Genomic DNA, 23651 nt, shown 5'->3' with positions numbered 1-23651 from the left:
CAGCACTCCAGGTGTGGCCTCACCCAGGCTGACGGGAGGGGGAGGATGGCAGTTTGGAAGGAAAACTTGGCTCTCAAGTGGGGTTTTGTACATTAACAAACCAGTGTCCTGGTGGCACTCATCTCCTCCAGCCCCACCGAGGCACTGCTGGAGGGCAACTTCTGCATCCAGCTGCACTCCCAGAACATCAGTGTATGCAAACACTGCTGTGGTTTATCTCTGCAGTCAGGTGCTGGTTCTTTTAGTTTGCAGCCAGTGACATCAGCAAGCCTTGTTCCATCCAACCTATTGCTTAAGATGACAGGAGCCTCCCCAGATCCAGCAAGTGCACAACTTCCAGCAGTTACAGGATGCAGCTCTTTTCTCTGATAGGACAAAGTAAAGCATCAGCTACTTCAGAGAGAAATAAACACTGAAATTATGATTCAGAAACTTTCAGGGAAATATCTCTACTCAGCCTACTCCCTTTGAAGGTCTGCAAGACCAGTCTCCTCTGTGAACTAGCTTACATTTCACTTTAATAAGCAAGGTTTGGTTTTGGTGCTTGACTAGGTACTTGTGCTAAGAAAAAAACAAAACTTCAGCCAAACTGCTGAAACCCTTAGGCCTCATGCAGAACGTGTATGCTCCCTTATCCTCCTAATAAAGACCTGCTCAGTGTAATGCAGTTTCCCTGCTGCGGCCATCACTTGCTCAGGCTTTGTTGCTTGCTCATATGCACAAGGTGAGAAACCTGTCTTCTGGGTGCTCTGTATGCTTCTCATGAGATGAGTCCAATACAGGAACTAACTTGCAGATCCCAAGTTGTACAGAAAATAAATGCTGACCCTAAAGTTCAATAACTTGTCATCTCCTACTTGGAATTGGGGTAGACAGGCAGTGATGGCTGTAGGAAAGTAATTAAGCTACATGCTAGAATAGTCAAGGTTTTAAGTGCCTGAAAAACTTGAAAGGCTCCAACCTCTCAGGCAGTGGTGAGTTATCAGCACTAAAAGGTGCTGCTGTAGTTCTGGATCCCTTGAGATGTACAAAACTGGGAGCATTATGACACAAATAGACCACTTTATCCTCTGCAGATGGCAGGAGACAACTCTTCCCTCATCCAGTGACGCCAACTCCAAGCATGAGGGTGAGCTCTCAGAACAGGTCAGGGAAAACCACGGCCTGTACTGACCTGCTATACACAGTAACCCAGATCTCCAAAAGTACCTGCCCTTCTATACAAGTAAAACTTAAGTTACAGCACTGTAAGGTGACAGCAAGACTACACTCACTTAAGTAAGCATTTATTAGAGAATCCTTTAACATGAAATTATACAAATAAAGTTTGTATAAACACAAGTCAACATTGTATCATAACATGAATGGCAAAAAGAAAAGTAAAAACCATAAAAGAAAACTAATCGGCCGCTATGTACAGTTGGACACAGTTGTGTCGTTCACTAAAAGTCTTTTACAAAATAGTCATTTCCTCTCACGAAGACCACTCTCCATTCACTCACGATGCGCTGCGAGATGGCTTTTCTGTTGCAGTATCTACCTAGAAAATCAAGACAAAATGCATGTCAGATCTGTGATAGTTACTACAGAATTGTTAAAAGGTCCATTTTCATGAACTGCTTTAAGTCTTCTATATATTCCTTTCTTCACTGTTAAAGATCATATGCATATTTATTAAGGTAACACAAGAGGTTTTGTTACCCATGGGTAATTTATCTTCCCAAATATTGCCATTCAGCCCATTTAGGAAGCTGTGCCAAAAACAACATCCAATTTAGACTAATAAGTGGGCTCTGGATCAGTTGGTTTTCCACTGGAAACACTGCCAAGAAGAGTTTCTAATTGTTTGCTTATACATCTAAACGACTTATGTGCAACACAAGTCAGGTCAATTTAGTTCAGACAGTTCATATGCATATGATCCTTAATGTTTTTCCAGATTTAAAAGTTCGTTTTGGTTTGCGGATTTCACTATTAGCTATAAAAAGAAAAAAGCAAGCATTAAAATCTTAAAAAATGCACATTTAAAATGAGGTTCCACAATTGAAATACAACACTAAACAGAAGACCAAATGATTAAGCTGTAAAGGCATTTATGTACTTTAACTCCTGTAAAAAACCATTTAAGTTAAAGACACTTAATCTCCAAAAAAGATTAAAAAAAGAAGCCAAAGTCTGAAGTTTTCCACTTTAATCTTTACGCTGGTACATGAAGTTGGAAGAGACCATACCACAGGACAGCGTTTTCTGGTGTATGCCTTGCGCTCTGCCTGCAACGTGCGACCCCAGAGATAGACGTGGTCAGGGTGACACACGGCCTGCAATGAAGTTCCCGCTGGCGGGTACAAACAAGGTATAATGTCAGAGTTAGAAGACAACATTCTTGTTTTCCTTAAGTTGTACCCATTTCAGTACTTTACCTGTTAATACTTCTAATAAGTTTAATTACTCCTCTAGACCACCTGGTACACAACGCAAACCAGAAAAACTCTTATGTTTTTCTGAAGTACTAAAGAAGATAAAGTCACATTTTTACAAAGTTAAAGATCTATAGACACGTAGGCAAAGCTGGTTTTAAAAAAAAAAGTATTTTTTTAAGTTAACAAAAGCTTAATTAAAGGAAAAGTCATGCTACGCAAGTTTTTACTCTTCGTTTGTCTATTGATCTTTAAATTAGATTAGACATACTCAGAGTGGACCTTGCCCTGATGTACACACCTGTTTGCTCAAGTGCCAGGTACTGCTTTAGTACGGCTGGTAGTTGTTTTGGTGGTTGCCGCCGCCACGGGACGCCTTTCCATATGTGCTCTGTTGGCCTGTGGATAATATGAGGGGAAAAAAACAAAAGGCAGAAGCATTAACATCCCATCTCTGAAGGACACCTCAACACAGCACACCAGCAGACCTCATCTTGGGAGCCACGTGCTGGAACACAGGACGGTTTACAGAGCAACTTACTAGAAGAGGCCCCTCTTTCAAGATGCATGTTCCTGTTACCGGGAATGAGGTCAAAACCACTTACCACTGTAATCCGTGTATCCCGGCCCATATCCGTAGTTGGGATAGTTGTACCCAGAGTAATCATATCCTCCATAGCCACTGTAGCTTTGATCACTGTAAGCGCTATTGTAATTTCCATATCCTTGATCGTAATAGTTATTGTATCCTTGATTCCAGTTTTGTCCCTGACCTGAAACCAAGAATAGCAAGTTAGAGTTACAAAATTTACTTCTCTCCTATGCCACTTAATCTTTTAATGCCAATCGTTCTATTCTAGAGCTATTACTCAAAAGGATACTCTTATCTCCTTAAGAAAAATCATTTTCTAAAAAGAACTGAGGCATCTCATTTGAATACAAGAGATGTATTTTAAGATCTTAGAACACACAGCATTAGAGAAAGACAGCAGGATGTGCTGCTCACAAAACCACCAGGGAAAGCAAAACAACACAACACCGAATGCACGTTACAGCAGTTCTTGCTGTTTTAATGGCCATTTTGGATCAGAAATTGCCTGAGCACCAAATTATACCACAGGATCAGCCTTACTGCCTCATGTTACTTGTACTAACCTAACTTTTTAAGGCTGAGATGCATTAACCTGTAACCTAACAGCTGATTGCTTCTGATCTATTTGCAAAGCGACTGCCATTCTCTTCAGCAAACAGCTCATGGTTCCTCCCCCATGAGCCCACCAAGAGCATATCCCTTCACATGGAAGGAATGTGGCTACACTGTGCACTGTGGGTGTACAAAAGCACCCCACACCCAGCTTCCCACTTCACCACCTGAAGGCAAGCAGAACAAGAACACATTACTGAGCTTTCATGAGCAATCACAACCACCCAAAATACTCTGCTGCTTTACACATTCAGCTTAAAACCAAGATCTGCACTTAAACTGAAAGATCTATAAATACTTGAATATTTGGCACAGGCACCTAAGTATTTACATTCGTTTAACCACCGATAATACTCACCCCGTCCACGCCCCCTTCCGCCTCCACGCCCACCAGATGTATTGCTTTTTCCTCCTTTCTGCTGCTGCTGCTGTTGCCTGTACACTTCTTTGGGCTGCGCTACTTTGATTTCACACTGTAAGGACAAAAATCCTTTAACTCATCAAGAATTTCAAAACCATTTTGTGAATTGCTTTCAGGCAAGTGTACAGAGATAGTCTACTTCCCATGCTAAGAATGAGAGCTTTCATACCTTGCCTGAACCAATCTGATGGTATCTGCTTTCTAGCAACTTCTTTACTGGCTCTTCATCTGTGTATGTGATAAAGCAGAACCCTCTCCTTTCGTTCGTCTTTGTGTCCATGGGAAGTTCAATGTTTTCAATCTGAAATTGAAACACATATAAACAATGCATGAAATCTCTAAGCAACTTTTTATACCACCAGAACCATGTGGCAGTGCAGTGTCTATGCTAATTACTTTTGGCAGCTATAAATCAAACCATCACAACCATCATTAATGTCAGAGATTCAACAATCCCTAGTGTTGTATGAGCCTCAGCCAACTCTCTCCTCACAAATTCTTTTGTCTCAAGACAGAGTCAAAATTGCACTCGAAAATCAGAAGAGTTCTTATAGGCCACTATACTATACCTCTCCAAAAGCACCGAAGTACTCCTTGATCTGTTCTTCAGATGTATCTGGACTCAGCCCACCAACAAACACTTTCTTTGGTGGCTCCTTCCCCTTTAGGGCTTTTGCCCTTTTAGGATCTATTAACTTGCCATCCAGTTTGTGCTCCTTTAGTTCCAACACCTAAACGCAAAAAGGAAACAAAGTCTCAGACCGGTACAGTGACACAATCCGGCTTTGTGCCATCGATCCACAGGAAATCCACCCACCTTCTCCACGCTGGCAGCATCCTTGAAGAGCACGAATCCAAACCCTCTCGACCTTCCAGTGACCGGGTCTGTTTTGATCGTGCAATCCACAACCTCGCCAAACCGAGAAAGATACTCCGTCAGGTCCTTCTTGCTGGTGTCCCAGCTGAGGCCTCCGATGAACATTTTCCTGCAGGGCAGGAAGCCCGTAGGCATGCGGGAGTGAGCGCCGGGAGCGCGCAGGGGGCGCCGGGGCCGCCCCCGCCCCGCGCCCCCATAGGCCGCCGGTGACGTCACGGCCCCGGCCACCTCCCCCCCGCCGCTCCCGTCCCCGCCCCGCGGAAAGTGGGTCATCGCCCGGAACACAAAGGCGGGCGCGGCCTTGCTGTGGGAAAAGGCCCCGCAAACCCCAGCGACTGAGCCGCGCCCCCACGAAGCCGCAGGGAGGGCAAGGGAGATGAAGGCCCGACTCACACACACACACACATATCCCACCCCTTCCATCCCCGGCCTTACCCGTCGTCCTGCTGGTTCTTGCTAGCGTTGATCTTGGAGCCCTCAGCGAACTCCTCCTGGCCGCCGGTCATCTCGGTCGCGTCCTCCATGGCGGGGCGAGGGCAGCGGGGGGGCGAGGGCGAGCTGCGGAGACGGCGGAGACCCGAACCCGAGAGAAAATGGCGGCGGAAGAGATCCGGGCACCGCCTGCGCCGCCCTTATATAGCCGCGCCGGCAGCCAATCAGCGCCGCCGCTCCCCGCCCGGCGCCGCAGCGCCCCCGGCGGCTTCCGGTGGTGCTGCAGCGGCCGCCGCCACCCCGCGGGCCGGGACGCGCTGCCCGGGCGGGCCGGCACCGGGGGACGGGGGAGACGGCGGGGACAGTACCAGGGAGCGGCACGGGCGGGCGCCACGACTCGGCTGGGCGGAGCGGGGTGGGTTGGAACGCGTAACCCAGAAGCCCCGTTGAGGCGGCGGCAGGGCGGGGCCAGCAGCGCGCTGCGGGGGCGGGCACAGCCGGCGCGGCGCTCCCCGCCGCCGCCGCTGCGCATCCCCGGTGCGCCCCACGTGCCGCCGCTGCCGCCGCCATGGGCGTGCTGCCGGTGCCGGCGGAGGTGCGCGCCATCCTCCTGGACATCGAGGGCACCACCACGCCCATCGCCTTTGTCCAGGTGAGTCCCGGCGGACGGGAGCGGCGCTGGCACCGCGGGAGGCTCCCGTGGCATCGCCGCTGGCACCGTGACTGACCCCCCGGCCCTGGCACCGCGGGAGCGCCCGTGACACCGCCCCCGGGTGATCGTGACCCCTCCGGGCTGCCCTGGGAGCGAAAGCCGTGACCCAGTCTCTGCCATGTTCCGAATAATGCTCGCAAGAAAATACGCGTTGTCTTGCCGGTCGTCGCCTTTTCGGTGGGCAGGGGAGCAGGGCAGTAGTGCTCGGAACGGGGCAGGACAGGGATTTTTTTGCATGGATTTCGGGCAGTTGGAGCGCTCGCAGCCCCATCCGGGAGCAGCCCTTGGGCGCTGCTGTTGCTTTGCTGGCTGGAGCTGCAGCACCGCACCCGGGAATGCGGAGAGCCTGGAGCTCGGGGTTATCCACTCCTCTTCCCACCGGGAGGTGGTGGCACTGCCCGGTGCCGCCGGTGTCGCCAGAGCTGCGTGTCCAGCGCCAGCACCGAGGGAGGGAGGGCAGCACCAGAGGCACACCGCGGGTACGCGAGGGGCACTGAGCGAACCGCGAGGATGTGCGGGTGGCTCCCCTTGCCTGGGAAAAGGCTTCGAACTGCTGGAAACGTGGGTGCAAGAGGGCAGGGACTGGGAAGTCTGCGAGGCCAGCAGGAGGCATGAGGACAGGCTGCTATGGAAATTTGCAGTTCTCCAAGCGCTGCAGGTCCCTCCCTTACACAAGCGATTTGCTTGTATTTAAGATACCGAACAGATTTATCGCTTCTCCTGCCATTGACTGTATTTCTTCATGAGACATTATAGGTTTTGGTGGCTGTTTTTAGCCAGGGGTTTGCAAAGGTGCTTTATGACCGACATGGCAGATGAAGGCTCCTGACAGGCTTTCTAGATGTTTCTGCTAACAGGGTTTAACAGCTCAGCAGCGTGACCTACATCTTTCCTATCCATGTTCTTCCACTGCTCTTGAAGAAACGTCAGGTCTAGATGGCATTACGACTGCCTCCCTCCCCTCAATATCTTCCCATTTAAACAGTTCAGATTTCTTCCTAATCATCTGTCAGAGCAATGAAGCTGTTTATACCCACCTTGGAGCTGTTTTGCTGTCCTGCAAACAACGTGCAATACACCTGCGAAGGTTTCCTACACAAAGTCTTCCTGTTCCAGGGAGGTCAAATGAGTTTTGGTTCTCAAAAAACCTCAGTTTGCTGTAAATCTTGAAGGTGCTTGGAGCAAGTTATTTCACTTGGACTTTCAGTTAACCTCCATCATTTGTATTTTGCTTTAAAAGGTCCACTGCTGTTTCTGCAGGCACTTTTATTCTTTAATATTAAAGGATTTTATTTAATCCTTTCTTTAGTGTTAGAATTACTGAGTATGCAAAGCAGGGAAATAGAATGAGTCAGTTGATGGGTGGATTAAGGAAAGACACCAGAAAAGAGAGTATTTGGTGGCCATTGATTAGAAGTCACCAAGTTCTCTGTTTTGCTGGGTCCACCATGGCAGAGTGGATGTAGATGACAGGGGAGAGATGTAATTTGATATACTACATCCCCGGGGATTTGCCAGATCTCCTGTAAAAGAGCAGATTGTCACTGAACTTCCTGACAGTTTGCATGGAAATTGAGGGGCAAATGGATCCTGCTCACTTATTATGGGGCTAATTACAGTGTATTACATGGGTGTCTAGGACAGTGAAATACCACCCTTTCTATGCTGGGTTTGACATTGCTGTAGGCAGCTGCGATGGCTTAGGAGAGACTGTCAAGCTGTGTTTGCTGACAGCTGTTTCTCCCTCCTGCCAAGCTGTGTTGGGACAGCCACATCTGGGGCTGGACATTGCCAAGGAGCCTGACCATTCCCACAGCACACAGGAGGTGGGCAGAGTGATGGGAAACGAGGAGTGGGTTAACGTACAAAGGTCATTGTCAGCTCCAGTTAAACCTGTTCAGGAGTTTGCAGCTGCCAGCTTTTGCTGAAAGCTGAAGTGTCAGAGATGGAGGTGTTTCTTTGCAGGATGCAAGGAGTCTTTCTTCCACATGTCCTATTAAATTTAGTACATCATTGCTTGGGATCACTCCTGACATCCATAAACCATCTGTCCCACTGGCTGTCCATCACTCCAGCTGTCGCATGGGTGTCCCCTCCTGGTTCACAGACAGATGCATTTGCCAATGGGCCAAGACTTACCTTTTTCCAAGTCCCCCCAAACATGGAATACACTGTGCTTTCAGAGCCTTTTTCAAAGTTTTTCTTGCCAGCACAAGAGCATGAAACACTTGCTTTTGGAAAACAATTTGGACCTTTGGACATCTGAGATGTAAAGGAGGTTAAACGAATCAGTGGGTCAGTTGCATTTCCCAGTGGATTTTCTTTAATTTCCACCATGCTTTAAAAGAGAGTGTGAAAGTAAAGGAAATGAGAGAGTAATTGGGGGTGTTACAAGGCTGTCGATTTCCCTAAACAAGTTTGTAGTAATTTTTTAAGCAAATTATGTTTTTAAAATATACAGCACAGAAAACACAATATTTGAGTAACAAAATCCTGCAGTTCTGCCACCACGTTACACTCTCAAGACCTCTGCTTTCTTAATTCAGTAACAAAGGTGATATACAATGAGAATAAATAAATTATTGGCCATTTTTTGAGGAAAGGTGAGTTCAGGTTGGTTTCTTCCCAGTTAAGAACAGCTCAGTTGTGTACCCAGAGAAAGGAGCTCCCTGCACTTCACCTTGTCCTGAGCCTCTTTTGGCACCCAGAGATGCACGGTGGCTGCTTGTGGCTTCTTACTTGTGAAACACCACTAATGAGAACAATTTTTAATTATTTCTGGTTGCCCTTGGGATGTTCAGGAAAGTTTGTAATTTTCCTGCGGCACTTTTCCCTAACCCCATTTAATTTCATTTGCAAGACTGTCCTGTAGAGCTCAGTGTCACTGGATTAGACTGTTCTTTTTAAAAGGTCCTCTAGCTTTGGCAAGAAGCTGAGATGTGTTTTCAGAATGACTTTTGTTAGGACAAGCACCCCATCAAAAATACAGTAGCATAACTTGTCAGTTCAGAGTACATTAATTGTCAGCCTTATACTCCCCAGCCGATGGGAATGTGGTGTCACATCAGCCATCTGAGACATTTTTTGGCAAGCCCGGGAAAAGTTATCAAAAAATCCACCTGCACTGATCTTGGCCCTGTGGCCATGCAGACACCCTTGGCACTTTCACAGGTTGCAGTACAGTAGGGAAGCTTAAGTTGGGAAAATAACTGTACACACCAACATGTGCAAATGGTTCCTTTAAAAGCAAGTCAGCCTTACCTCTGCCAGGTTAAAGGACCAGCCTGTTTCCCTGCCAGGAGACGTTGTTCCCGTACATCAAAGACAATGTGAAGGAGTATCTGCGTGCTCACTGGGAGGAGGAGGAATGCCAGCGGGATGTCGGACTGCTGAGGAAACAGGTTAAGTAACAGAGCTGCACTGTGTCTCTCTGGGTTTTCACAGTGTGCCTCAGGCTTCAGGTCACTCCAGCTCCCTTGGTCACCCAACACAGCCCCATATCTCTTTGCCCCTCTTTCTTGGAGGATGGCTGCTTCAATGATCTGATTCTCCCCCATCCAAAGCCTGAGGCTGTGCTCAGGGAAGGGAGGGTGGCAGGCAGCAGCTCAGCTGCTCCCCTCAGCTCCTCTTGGTCTTCATAGACCCTGGGCAGCTGTCGAACCAAGACTCTTCCGCTTTTTGCCTGCTCCGTGTCCTTCTGTTATTGAATCCATGCCTCTATGGGAGGCAGTGTGGAGGGATGGCAGAGTACTTGTCCCACACAGGTTAGCATATCCTGCCTCTGTACAGGGACACAGCATTCATTTGAGACCTGTGGCTGAAGCCAACAGATGTATTTGGCTTCTTTGCCTTAATTTCGGTAATTAAATACTTAAGCAAGTGTAATTCCCTAAATTAGAGTGTTTACAATACAGCTACAGTAATGTTAATTGTATAGTTTAGAAAGCACAGTCCAAGCAAATGTTTCTAGACACCATCAAAGTCCAAATTTCTCACTGAGAAAAGCATTCCAACAATGTTGTAACCCCCTCGTGTGAAGAGCAGTTGAAGTTGTGTCCTGCACAGAGGTGCACGGATGCAGGTGTTAGACCACTTTCCTGCATTAAAAGTGTTGAAACCTCTCCACTTCTTCCCTCCTGTTTTTTATTATGGATGGTTTCCAGGCTCAGGAGGACTCCTACTTGGATGGGGCTGTGCCGATCCCTTTGGAGAGCGGAAGTGGGGAAGAGGAGCTGGAGAGGGTCATCCAAGCAGTTGTGGACAATGTGCACTGGCAGATGTCCCTGGACAGGAAGACCACAGCACTGAAACAGCTGCAGGGTCACATGTGGAGGGCAGCCTACGCGACTGGGCTCGTCAAAGGAGAGTGAGTAATTGTGTGAGTAATTGTGGGCCCCTTCCTGTGGGGCAGGGATGGAGTCCATCTTTCCTAGACATTTATTAGCAGAAATGCAAATAGGATCAATAGCTCTGTGGACAAGCCAATACATTTACGTTCAATCATAGCTTAAGCCAGGCCACTGCTGTTGTGGAACCAGCTGCAGACACTTCATTTCAATCTTCATCATGCAGTGAAACACAAATCCATTGAGCTTAATATTTGGATCTAAGCAACAAAGAGCTTACAGTAATCTTGGAACTAACCAAGTTGTCTCAGTCCCCAACTGGGAAGAGCAAGTGAGTGAGAGTGTTTCTCCTTAAGGAATAATTGGCAGGTGTGTGCTGGGGAACAGCCAGTTATCCAGCAACCTGAGCATGGTTCATAAAGTAGATGGAGTCTGATAAACAAAACAATGTCATGGAGACATGACATGGGGCAAGTCTGCACCTACAGCTGGTACAACATTCATCTGGGACAACTGCATTAAAAAAGTCAGAAAATGTCTCAATATTTATCTAGAGAGGCACAAGTATGAACAACTTAGAGTTCTCTATCTTGCATATTTTATCTCCAAGTTGCACTTGTATTTTGGAACAAGTGTAAACAAGCCAGTGTCTCAAGGTCAGGTCCTTTCAGTTATTTCCTCCTGCTTTGTCTTTTACCTGTGTATTTCCTGTCTTTCCACTTCTTTTTGTCTTCAGATCCCTCTTTATGTTTCAGCCACAACAAAAGAGTGCATAAGTAGGGACAACTGGAGTTAAGCCTGATCTTATTTAGGTTGAGAAATACTTGGTTAAACTATGCATTTCAAATTTCTAAGTAAAACAAGCCCTTAAATTCACAAAGTATGTTTCAAAGGAAGAATGAGGAAGAAGAAAATGAGCTCACAGAAATGTAAACATCCACCAGAGAAAGTAACAAGATCCAAAAACAAGTCAAGAGACAGACATCATGTTGATTTCATTTATAAGACAAGGCTAATTGTCTTACAGTGACCCAAAAACTATGTAGAAGCCTTGTGTTTGGCCTCATCCAAGGAGTGAGATTCCTCAAGTCTCTTACCTTGCCCAGCTATATCTGGCACATCAGTGTCTGAGATCCAGGCACTAAACTCAGCACATGAAAACACAAGGGTAACTGAGAGTTTCCAGCATTACAACCTTGAAATATTTTCAGCTGACATCAGAGACATTATTAAATAACCATAGAAAAAAAATGAAGAGCTAGAGATGAAGAAGGGGACAGCGGATTGCTGTCCAACACCTCCTTTTGCATGTCTTTGGGGTCCTCTTTCTTTAGGCTTTCAGACTCCCTTTTCAGAGCAGTATCTTTGGGCCTTGGCCCAAGTGGCCACACAGAGCTGTGCAGCACAGGTGGTAAAGCTGCTATTTGGACTGCAATCATTCCCTTAGGATCACATCTCCTCCAGCTTCTCTCTCCATCCTTCTACCATATCAGACTCAAAGCCTCTCCCCACCTATCTGAGGCTTTGTGGTCTTTCCTTACCAACAATCACATGTATTATTGAGGGACTTACTATCAGCCTCACTTTGTCCTTCTTGGGCATCCTCTAATCTTCAGTCAGCTCCAGTACCCAGGTCATCTTGTAAATGTGCTTTATATACAAAGAACCTAGATCTGCGTGGGGCACTGAACAGGTCTCATATAAGTGAGAAGCATATGAAGGATCCAACAGACATGTCCATTAGCAGTTGCCTTTGTTTTTTTCTTCCCTCTCTCACAGCTTTGCTCCCCACACCTGCACTTGTCTTTGGGCAGCTACTCCCTGGAGTTAGATGGAGCTCACATTTTGAGGCTAGATTGGTATGCTACTTTCCCAGCACTCTGCAAGGCCAGAGGAATAAGGGGGAAGGATGCTGCTGCCTACAGAAGGGAGGCTGGTTCAACCCTCTGCGGTGCAGTTGAGCCAGGGACACGTCCGGCCCATGGTAGTACTGCACGACCTGACCAAGTCACCAAATAGAGTAGGCCTGACCTCAGTCCCCTAGGGGACACTCCTTCCCTCAGTTGTTGTTTGGCTTCAAACAGTTTGTACAGTGCCACTCATTCAGCTCCTGCAGCTGCAGCCTTGTCTCAGCTTCTCCCTGTGCATGGTCAGAGCCTGAACCCACGTGATGGCTTTGCCCCCTATGGATGCAGCTCACAGCCACAGCTCTTACCAAAAGGGAAATCTTCATTGCTGGCAAGGCAGGTGGGACTCAGAATGCAAGAGCCTGTCTTCTCTCTTCCCCAGCTTATTCTTCCCTTGCAGAGAAAGTGATAGGATAGCATTTTCTCCAACCTTTCCTTCCCTTCCCAGACGGAAGGGGCTGGAGAAACTCCCGTGAAATATCTGAAGCAGTTGAACAGAGCTGCTGTCTGCACAGCAGTCAATGACCTGCTCAGTTGGCCAGAGCTAAGAGTACATCACATGCTTCTGAAATAGGCTCTCTGGTTGCAGGAGCCCTGAGCAGATTGAGAAGGAAGTCCCCTTGCAAACTAATGGGACAGTTGTCACAACGCCTGGCTAAAGGTGTCTCTCCAGGTGCCTCTGGGTTTGCCCTTACCTGCTGCCCTGTTTTGCTCCAGAGTCTTCGAGGATGTGGTTCCAGCCATCCGGAAGTGGCGGGAAGCAGGGATGAAGGTCTACATCTACTCTTCAGGCAGCATTGAAGCCCAGAAGCTTCTGTTTGGATACTCTACAGAAGGTGATATCCTAGAGGTAGATAACCATACCACCTTCCTTACAGCTTCTCCCTCTGCAGAGCACTCCCCTCCCACAACCACCCTTGCTGTAACACTTGGTGAATGAAGTCTGGGACAGGAAGGTAGAGCAGTGGGTCTGACCCACAGGAGTTAAGCTTAACCAGCTGATTATGCTGGCATGGCTGCAGCGGCCCCCTGTTCCTGTGGTGGAAAGGAAAGGGGACAGCTTGCTCAGGAGTGAGGTGTAGCCCTATTCTTCAGGTGGCACTCAGCAATGGGCTCTGCTTCTTTCTCTTTCAGCTCTTTGATGGCCACTTTGATACCAAAATAGGCCCCAAGGTAGAAAGTGAAAGCTACAGAAGGATTGCTGCCAGTATTGGGTGCGCCACCAACAACATCCTCTTCCTGACAGATGTCCCTCGAGGTAGGTGGCCTGCTAGTCCTGCTGGCTCTCACCTGTGCAGGGGAGGCTCATGTTCTTTAAATGTGTGCTACTGACTTGTCAAAAGCACTCCAGAAATGCTGCAGACCACTTTGCTTCAGCACCTTCCCTGTAGCTGTTGCCATCCTCCTTCCTTACCTGTGCTCTGCAATGAGGGAAAGTAGGTCAAGTAGAAAACCTGCCTTTGCACCAGCAAGCAAGGAGAGATTGTTAAAGAGGAGCATTTGCTGAAGCAGTTGACATGTCCCACTTACAAACAGGGTTAGTGGTTTGACTTGTGCTTGGGGAAACTGGTGATGTTTGCTGTGCTGCTACATGGCAAATGAGGTGGCTGGTTCTTTGTGCCACTTACAGTTAGGTTGTGTTCAGCAGCAGGAAAATATTGTTCCTGGTTGCCAAGACTTGACCCCTAGAAAGCCAGGACTGGGAAGTTAATTGAATTTCTTGCCTTTGCTGGAAATACATTTCCGGTAGAAATAGCACTGGGTTGTGATCTCAGTCTAAATCAACTCAGTCCTCAGGAGTCAGTCCTTACCTCCCCAACCCTGGCAGCAGAGCTGCTGGGGTCTTGTAGTTACCTCCTTTTCCCTGGATCATCTTCATGCTGCTGTTTGTGCTCAGAAAGCAAAAAGAATCTTGTGAAAGTGACTGGGCAGGCATAGGGGAGGTTTGACTCGCTAATGCCACTGCCTGACCACAGCCCAGATTGCTCATGATGGGAATCAAGCTGATGGTGCATGCTGGAAGGTGCCTTGGACAGCCAGCAGCTGGCAGAGGGGAGGGGATGGTGAGGCAGCCAGAGCTCCTCTGCTCATGTTACATGGCAGCTACAGCCATGCACAGCGGGTCTGCCCATAGCTGGTTCCCCTCTAGAGCCCCACAGCACCACACGCAAACTCTGCTGTCTCAGTCTCAACCTTTAAAAGCACTTCAGTGCTTTGGAGATCTTCAAGCCCTAAAGATCCTGATGTGAAGAGGTCAATAAGCAGATCTCATCTCTACTCTCCCCACCCGTTTGTTTCAGAAGCCAATGCGGCCGAGGAAGCAGATACTCACGTGGCTGTGGTGATCAGACCGGGCAACGCAGGACTGACAGATGATGAGAAATCGTATTACAGCCTCATCTCATCTTTCACCGAACTTTTCCTGCCTTCCTCAACTTAGGGAAAGCGGTGCACGCACAAAAGACTGTGCTTCACCTGAATTGTCCTTGTGAAACATTACGTAATATTTGTCCATAATCAGAATTTAAAACCAAATCCACATCATGTCTTGGACCCACAACTACTGCAGGCAGGTATGGATAGAGAATATGGGAGGGGTCGCTTGTGCAGCAGTACAGAGGCCTGCTGCCAGCTGGAACTGGGAACAGGGTAAGGAGCAGCACTCATGAGCCCTGCTGTACTCCCCTTTCCTGGCTAGCAGTTAGCTAAGGGGATGCTTCCTTCACAATCACCCACAGAAATTTGGTGCTGATATGCCCCACCATGTGCTCTGTCATTTTTAGAAGCAGTCTGCAAACAAGGTTTATGTCCCCTTGTCCCAGAGAGAACCTTGGGGACCATGAGGGAATACAATCTTCTCCCTCCAAATGGGGTTGCTGGCTAAGTCAAAACTTTCAACATTAAGATTCCCAAAGGAAAATGCTCCTTGTGGGCTGAAAATAGGGTAGGTTTGGGCTGACACAGAAAAAGTGAACCCTTGCTGCAGGCAACCTCTTTAGATGATGAACAACTTAGATCTTGGCTGTATCTGCAGCAGGTCTACATACAGAACAGTACAACTTGCATATGGAAGGTGCTTAGAGCTACACAGCCAGCCTACCAGAATGAAGCAGAGTCTATTAAGTATAGCTTTAAAAGTTAAATTCTGGACACACTTCACTGCTGCATTGTGGTGCTGGGCTATAGGATATAACTGGCTGAACACCAAAGTCAGCTTGACTGCATTTCTGAAATATCTCAGCACTAAGCCATGGAGCTCCTCCTCAGCAGCCAACATCACCCAGTCACACATTCACAGCACTGGTCAGCTGTGAGCAAACTTGACAAACTGCTCCTGAGGGGGACATCTTGCTGCATTTAATGCGAATTAAAACCCTGACCTTTTCACTCTATGTAAATTGTGCCAATGGATATCAGATGGTCATGGAGCTTTTCCTAATATAGTAAATAAAAAACCCACTTTCCTTTCATTGTGTTCACTCCCTCACAGTATTTAGCATTCCTATCCATCACCACTGATCCTAGCACTGAAAGGCAAATTTTGCTGTTTTTTTTTTAAACCTGTGAACACTGTTTCCTGCTTTCACCCTCCTCAGTCCTCTCTCTAAGGCAGCAGCCTTATCCTGCCAAGGAAGCTGTGTTACCTCCCTGGCCATCTTACAATTTCAGCTGGGCCTCAGTGGGGGTGCAGAAGTGAGAACCGCAGGTAGGTTACACCTGGTAGTAGCAGAGGCAGCCTGAAATCAGTGTTCCCTGCTGCTGGCACTTCGTGCACAGGTGTCACTGTGTACTCATTTCTGTGTGGCTGTGCTTGAGCTTGCGCTCATGGACAGCTGAAATACAATACTAACATGCTGCCTTCCTGAGCTCTGAGCTACACCTACAGCTGTCCCTGTTGAGGGAGGCTGCTGTGTAAAGGATGGGCAAGAGATGGGCATTTGGGGAGGAAACCACATCATGTGAGCACTGCCCTTCTAAAACTTTGATAGTAGCAGGTCAGGCTGTGGGGCAGCTAGTCTGGATGCCCCTCTGGGCTGTGTAATGAGTGTGATCCTGCTCCTAGAAAAAGCCAGCTAAGCAGTGCTGTTACAGTAAGTGTATCTGCATGGCCAAATAGTCCCTGGCTTCCTTAATTAATGTTAATCATTACACTGTAAATACTCACCTTTTGTTTTACCTTTTCCATCAGAAAGCTGTGCTTGGAGTAGGGGACAAAAATAAAGCTCACTTTCTCCATAAAAGCATTTTATTTAGTGGTCATGTTTCAGTGTATACCAGTTGTCACTTAGTTGTACTGAAGTGTGCTGTTAGAAATCCTCTGAGAAATGTACAGTTATCACTAAAAACCTGAAGTTCAGTTTGGATTGCATTTAGGAAAAAGAGAAAAAGGAAAAAAAATAATCACATCTTTTTTTCCCTTTGATAAAATTACAAAATATAAAATAATAAACTGAAGGTATTAATTGATTAGGGAAACAAAAGTCACAGTAGACTATTTACAGTAAAACACCCTTACAACAAATCGCTATTCTGTGCTCCATATGGACTGAGTGTGTGTGCCTATGTAAGAGGATCCCCACCTGCAAGTTTTCCAGACTGTCCCCCTCCTGTCCTTGCCCCAGCAGGAGCTCCCTGGATGAGCTGGAAGGGATCCCAGCACCTTACACTGCTGTGTCCTTGGGCCACCCTCAGCACATCCTTCCAGGAAAGCTTTCCCCTAATGACACTGCTGCAAGGAGGAAGCTTCAACAATCCACAATAACCCTCTTGGCCAGAAGTGCTCTGGATTTATAACAGCTGCCTGAGAACAAATTTTGGTGCACAGAAGATAAAGGGCTGCCTGAAAGCTTTCTACTTATACTAGTTTGTCTTAAGTGTTTCTCCTTTCAGGAGAGGCCCCTGACCTTTGCAGAACACAGAATGCCCTTGTACCCTTTCCATCTCTGGCACAAATGCCACAGAGTGGTACAATTCGCCTTCAAATGCCTTTTCCTACCATTTTAATTTCTGCTTGTTGTCCCGCAGCCCAGACAAGATGCCAACCTAAACTGAACCTGATTTTTTGAAGAAAATAGGAGCCATGTTCATGAGAAGGAACTCACATCACTCCCTTTCCCAGCCAGTACAGCAGCCTTCCCAAACTGAGGTTTTCAAATGGGCTTTGAGCTCCTGCTTTTTCTTTGAGAACAGGCCTTCTGTTTGAAAACCTCCCTTTAGGAACGGAGAATCCCTTTTGGTTTTGCTGTTCCCTTTTGTCACCTCCAGCCCTCAGGTCACATCACCCAACCTCGGGCAGAGCTGCTTCCCTGCACCCTGGGAGCCCACGTGAACCCGTGGCAGACTCTTCTTGAGACAGCTGAGCACCCTGAGGAGTCCAGAGCCCAGGACTACTGTCAGCATGTCTGAAGTTTGGCTTGTAAGTGCATAAGGAGCCAAACCAAACCCTGTGCCTAGAACCACCTGCAGTGGTACTGTGCTCGTAGCAGGAGAAGCCCAGTGTCTCTATCACATTTTTCACCCTCAGCAAAAAACAAAAACAAAACTGCTTTTGAGATACTATACATGAAATGTGGAAGCACTACACACTTAGAGCAGCCTTTTCTGGGCCCTCTCCAGAGCACACAGACATTCCCATCTTAATTCAGCACCTCACTTTCATCAGTCTCCACTGCTGAGTCTGAACCATGAAGCCAAGAACAGCATCCCCTTGTGTCGTCTCCCCTGGCCTGGGGGTGGCCTGCTTAGTACAAGGCAGCATGGGCCAAGTCTCACTTCCTGATTACAGCAGTTTCTTCCAAACCCAGATTTACCATCGGCTGCTTTCCAGGCCTGAAGAAATGTCTGCCTGCTTGCCATAAAAGCCAGTCAGTTGGGGTCTTCCACTGTCTGATTCCAAGTTCCGAAGAAACAGACACTCTCTCACCCTTCCAAGTTACCCCAGTTGGCAGCAAAGAAAACAGCTTGGGAAACACAGGAAAGATGCAGTCTGGTGACTCAGGAACCAGCAAATCCTGAAGATTCTTGGTGCCCAAAGAAGTCCTCTTCCTTCACCTCCTTCTCTGCAGAGCTGGCAGAGGAGGACTTGTCTCAGAAGGGCATCGCAGGGACTGGCTGTTGAGTGTCTTGAACGGCAGGAGTGTGACAGAGCCACTCAGAGAGTCACTGGTAGCACAAACTAAACAACTTGTGCTCTCTCGTGCTGCCGGCTGAGAAGGATCCACTCCTCTTCCAAGAAGACACCTATATTTGTTTGGCTCTTAACGAGACATCCACCCTCGGAGCCCTTTGGCAATGCAATCATGATTGCACATGAAAACAAATTCATAAAAAAAGTGTAAATGAGGTTATGTTTAACCCATGAGACCACACCTGCCCCCCTCCCCCCTGCCAAAGGACAGGCTACACCTGATCTGTCTGGTACTCAGAGGCTTCTGATAAGCTTTCAGAAAAGCTCAGAAAGTTTTCCTGGTATTCAGAGCAAATGATCTCAAATCTGTAATGCCTGAACTCCACTGCAAAGGTGCCAAAGTAGCACAGGAAACACATCACCAGGCCCCACTGGATCCTGGAAGCATGCATGTGAATGCCCTGTGCCATGAGGATGAAATCTGGAAGAGGAAAGTCAAGGAGAACTAGTGGGAGCAGACACACCGACCGGTATGAGAGAAAGCCAACAGGGAAGACAGTCTCAAACAATCAAAGTCACACAGATGAGAGCCAACCCATCCAGCCATCATGAGGAGAGTGTGAATGTGATGCCAAAGAAAGGGATGTCAGGTGTCCAATGGTGCCCATGGAGAACAGCAGTTCTCCTATATGGACAAGGACTTCCTGATCCCAGATGAGGCTTACAAAGGGAGGGAAAAGACTTAGGGCAGAGAAGTCAGTGCCTTGCTTAAGCAACCAACTAGCCAGGGACAGAGCCAGCAAGCTGGGGATCTGGCTGCAGACCCTGACCTGCCATGAGCCTTTCAGTGGGAACTGGATCAGATCTCTGTACCACAGGCAATGGGAACACCTTCCAACCTACACTGTGAAATCTTTCATTCTCTTTAGATCACCTGCAAAATCACCCCTTCCTGTGAAATCTGGAAGCATCAATCTACATGGTACAGCGTGTTATACTGAAAGGAAAAAGAACACTGTTGGGGCCAGAAACTGTCCTCCAGGCTCATGTGCCTGAACTGCATATTGCCTGGCATCAGGGTCTCACTGCTGTGCCTCGGATTGTGTAGCAGCACTCCATAAAAGCAATTCTCAGCTTCCCTAAAGCAGAGGACACCTTCCTCAGCTGAGGACCTGCCCTAGCCCAATGCACATCTCCTCTAAACCTACCAGCTTTTGTGTCTCTCAGGATTTCCTCTGCGCTCCAAGTATGCAGGATCACACACCTTCACAGGTAAACAGGCAGCCCCTCCCATTCTTTAAACTAATTGCACAAAAGCAGGTAATTGGAGACTTTTCTTCATCTTGGGCTTAGTGTAAGGAACAAAAGCTTCATTTCAGCAATCAGCACTTTATGTCTGGCTTTAAGGATCTTCTACTTTCCCTGTAGTGCAAGGGTTACACACAAACTGCATGGGAAGGGGAGCCAGCCCTTGCCCATTGCACAGCTGACAGGAGGGTGCAGAATGGGACCCCTGCCTCAGCCTGCTCCCCTTCCCAGAAGGCCTTCAGTGCCTCCGTGCTGAGCAGCCAGCCGGAGAGGGCTTGGCACACCCAGCATGTCAGCACAGGAACAGCTATGCCCTGGCTTACCTGGCTGCTCCTGCTCCCAGCTTGGCAGAAACCTTCAAAGAGGTCAGCACAGCTGAAGCTCCCTGCATGCAGCCCTGCGCCAGACTCACTCTGGGGAGCTATGGGCTTGAGGCAAGGGGAGGAGGGGAGCACCACAAGGACAAAGCATCTCCCATGTTATGTACACCAGAGCCTGATGCTCAGTTACAAATTTTTTCAAGGAAGTTAAGAGGCAACAGATGTTACATCTTCATGCTAGTTCCTCTGGACACTGGCTGAAATGTTCAAAACCAGACAGGTTACTAAGGAATTGTTTTAAGGACAGGATGTTCCCCAAAGAGGGGGATAAGCTTATTTCTCACCATTTATTCCTGCCCCCTTGTTTAACCCAGCACTGAATGGATTCACCGTAAATAAAGAGCCAGGTGTGAAGAGAAGGGCTGGAGTGGGGCTGAGAGGCACAGGTAGAGAGGAAGTCCACATGTACATCCAACCTGAGTGAACACAGATTCCACAGCCCAAATCCCATTTGTTTTAACCAAAACTCCACATACCCAGCAGCTCCTGACTGTGACAACTGTCTTAAAAGGCAGAGCTGGATGTATCATTCTGGAGCATTTCTACAAACATGTCAAAATCTTTTCATCTTCAGAAACCCAATTTCTTCCACTGTTCCTTTGTTCTCCTGAAAATTTTTATCTCAATATTTCGCATAGTCTTAAATGCTACTGTGTAGATAAGAGTGGTGCCATTAAATCACACAGCTACTATTCAATATTGTAACCACTTTGGATATCATTAACTAAGAAATTTTAGAAACATTTTTGAAGGAAGCGAGCCCATGTGTGAAGTAGTGCATCCTGGTAAAACACAAGTAGCAAAATAAGCCAATCATAGGATCGCGCCATGAAGACAAATGGAGTAGCATTTGTAAATTCTTTGAAATGCTAGGACAGATTTGAGAAGAACCAATGTTCCCTGCTGCAGAAAGCATCAGACACATATGATACCTGGTTTCCCAGGGAGCCAGACAAAGGATACAGAGCACCACACAGAGGGTGATGCTGGCTGACAGAGCAACTCGTGGAATCCCAGCTTTCCGCCCCTCGTTCTTCAGGTTGATCTTGAGGGTAAGGGCAGACTGGATCCAGCATGCCAAGGTTCCAAAGCCAAAGGTCAGCGATGTGCCCACATTATGGATCTCCTCATCATTGGAAAGCTAAGAACAAACAAAACAGTGATTGTTTGGACACAACAGGAATTATCTGGTAGCTAATTGGATTGCTGCTGAGGTGGGATGGGGAGAGTGAGAATCACTGTGGTGTGAGACAGATGCTGTATCATTTCTTCTGGCAGAGGTGTAAGGTGTAACACAACCAAGATGAGTTGACAGCTGTCACAGTCAAGCAGTGGAAAATGTAGTTGCTTGGGGACTGACTCCACAGCTCCCTGACAAGAGTGACAAACACAGAGCTCAGAAATAAATCATTCCCTGGCTCCAAGCAATGGTCAGGGCAGGCAAGGACAACCCACGGGGTCTTGTACAGCTCCCTGCAATGGATGCAAATTGTGCAGCCTTTAGTGCCAGCTGCATGGAGCAGTGCTTCCTGGGGCAGTGGGTAACCAGAGCCCTGATACCTCTGCTGAGCTAGCACATGCCAAAACACAAATAAGTGCTCCTGGTTTGGCAACTTTCTCTAGCCAAATTCCCTCTCCTGCCCATCTTTGACTATTGGGGTCTGAGGCAATATAAACCCAAACTCTCTGGAATGCAAGTGCTTCTCTGTTCCTTGGGCTGACATGTCTCACAGATGCTGTTTATGGTGCCTCAGACCCCAACAATGGCTGTGCAAGACTGCAAGGCAACAAGACAGCCAGGTTCAATAAGCAAGAATCTGCAGAGAGATCCACTGAGGCTGCAAATACATTCAGAAAGGCCAGCGTAGACAAGGCTTAAGCCAAACAATTTCCCTTTCCCCTCTGCTGCTGTGCTTTTTCAGAAAGGAAACCATCAGTCCGTAATTTCTCCCTGCAGCCTCAATTTCTGTTCAGTGATTTAACAAATCCCCATCAAATAAGACACAATCTACAGTATAACAATCTCGTTGCTGTGCCTTCTTTGATCTTTCCCCTCTTCTCGCTACCCTGAGTTTTTTTCAAGGGTAGGTCCAATCATAGTACAGGCAAAAAGGAGATTGAGTTGCCTTTCCCAAGGCAGTCTGCACTGCAAGGGATTCACAGTTATACTGTTCCTCTAAAACACCCCAATCTGTAATTTTCCAGAAATATGATTTAATACCACATTCAGCTTGGCATAGACTAAGCTCTCATTACCACACGCTTTCATGTCTAGCAAAAGATCTAAGCAAGGATACAGGTGACTAACAGGGAGTGGATAATTAGTTCAGAATTTATAACCTGGAAGACTAGGTCCATAAAAGTCACATTATCTAACACCTCATTCATAAAGAAAAAAGAAGTCAACTGTAAAGGACATGAAGTTCCTGCAATTACTCTGTAACCCAAGGGGGTACTCACACTTCACAAAATAAGTACCTTTTCCATATTGGCTCCCTGTCTGCAAAGCCAGGAAAGCAGCGAGCCTACACCGACCTTTCTCAGTTCCTGCCATTATTGGGGGTCATTACCCCAGTGAGAGGCAGAGCATCAGAGTCAACAAAGACATGGGGAAGTCCAAGTGCCACTGACTCTTAACATCTTGATTTTCGCTGCAGACCTAACAGACACACTCATTAGCAAACACAGTGGACATCCACTCCTACAGATGTGAGACATGTTTGTTTGTATGAAGTTGCAGAACAGATCCAGACAGGTGCTTATCCAGGCACCCATCATGTTAGAAATTGTAGTGCTCCTCTGCCATGTCCCTCTCCCAGCAGGTCTGAGGATCAGCAAGAGGCAGATTTAAAGCAACATATGTTTTAAATGAAGGACACTGAACTGTCTCCTAATTCTGTCCAGGCAGTTGTGCATCTGTTCACACAGATGTGTACGTAAACTTCCTGCTCAATCCTTTTACCCAGGACCATCTGTGCCAAATCCCAGGAATGAAGAGATTCGATAGGTTCCTGCTGTGGCTCCTGACAGGTCAAGTGTAAGCATGCAGGTGAAAATCCAGCTGGAAATACCAGAAAAATTATTGTGGCACTTCATTTCAGCAAGGCACTGGAGCCACATGAGTGGCAGATAGATGTGGCAGAGCAGGTACAAGGAGGGCTGGGGCACAGCCAGATGTATTATCTCCTGAACTGACATCACAGGTAGTTCAAAGACCTAGAGCAGATGCACTAGGAAAGCAAGAAACTCACATCCCGGACAGAGCAGTCCAAGCCTGCAGTGCAGTACCTGAAAGTTGCCGAGTAGGGTCATCCCAAAAGAGGCCAAGCACAATGCCACCAAGCCGCTGACGTTCAGCCAAGGGTTTAGCACCTTTGGCTTCAGCTGAATGAAGCGCAGGACAGCCACAACAAGCGCTGAGAAGGAAACAGAATGCAAGGTGTGTCATTAGGTAGAACCTGCTGCATTAAACACCTGGCTGGGGGCTCACAGATCCTTCCCTACCTCTATACCCAGAGGG

The 23651-nt window shown here is 47.5% G+C and overlaps 3 protein-coding genes across 13 annotated transcripts in view; 1 reads left to right on the top strand and 2 right to left on the bottom strand.

Moving 5' to 3' along the window:
- Positions 1–1265: 1265 nt before the first annotated feature.
- On the bottom strand, positions 1266–5546 carry HNRNPDL (heterogeneous nuclear ribonucleoprotein D like). Of its 4 annotated transcripts, none has more exons than XR_011697874.1 (8): positions 5355–5546; positions 4860–5028; positions 4612–4773; positions 4212–4343; positions 3980–4094; positions 3023–3190; positions 2232–2816; positions 1266–1540 (listed from the first exon to the last, which is right to left on the bottom strand). XR_011697874.1 is itself a non-coding variant. In XM_071555797.1 (8 exons), exons 1-7 carry the CDS (start codon positions 5441–5443, stop codon positions 2746–2748), a joined length of 906 nt encoding a protein of 301 aa, XP_071411898.1. In that variant the 5' UTR covers positions 5444–5546; the 3' UTR covers positions 1266–2335; positions 2719–2745. The 4 variants fall into 4 exon arrangements, 3 of the variants coding, with proteins under 3 accessions (XP_071411898.1, XP_071411899.1, XP_071411900.1); XM_071555797.1 differs by having other exon boundaries at positions 1266–2335; positions 2719–2816; XM_071555798.1 differs by having other exon boundaries at positions 2719–2816.
- A 109-nt stretch (positions 5547–5655) lies between these two features.
- Positions 5656–16565, top strand: ENOPH1 (enolase-phosphatase 1). Of its 2 annotated transcripts, none has more exons than XM_071555801.1 (6): positions 5656–6003; positions 9363–9464; positions 10227–10429; positions 13034–13166; positions 13451–13574; positions 14617–16565. In XM_071555801.1, exons 1-6 carry the CDS (start codon positions 5920–5922, stop codon positions 14754–14756), a joined length of 786 nt encoding a protein of 261 aa, XP_071411902.1. In that variant the 5' UTR covers positions 5656–5919; the 3' UTR covers positions 14757–16565. The 2 variants fall into 2 exon arrangements, with proteins under 2 accessions (XP_071411902.1, XP_071411903.1); XM_071555802.1 differs by lacking the exon at positions 5656–6003 and adding an exon at positions 6179–6414 and having other exon boundaries at positions 9341–9464.
- The window catches only part of TMEM150C (transmembrane protein 150C), a 28464-nt gene continuing 21361 nt past the window's right edge, over positions 16549–23651 (bottom strand). For all 7 annotated transcript variants that reach the window (XM_071555804.1, XM_071555809.1, XM_071555808.1 and 4 more), the window contains 3 exons: positions 23420–23547; positions 21095–21272; positions 16549–18924 (listed from right to left, as the gene is read on the bottom strand). In XM_071555804.1, coding sequence (XP_071411905.1) covers positions 18716–18924; positions 21095–21272; positions 23420–23547 — 515 coding nt within the window. In that variant the 3' untranslated portion in view covers positions 16549–18715. The remainder of the gene's footprint in view (positions 18925–21094; positions 21273–23419; positions 23548–23651) is intronic.

Source organism: Pithys albifrons, chromosome 5, assembly GCF_047495875.1.
Source record: "Pithys albifrons albifrons isolate INPA30051 chromosome 5, PitAlb_v1, whole genome shotgun sequence".
Classification (NCBI taxonomy): Eukaryota; Metazoa; Chordata; class Aves; order Passeriformes; family Thamnophilidae; genus Pithys; species Pithys albifrons.
Note: the sequence above shows the minus strand (reverse complement) of the source record. Positions and strands in the feature narration are given on the sequence as shown.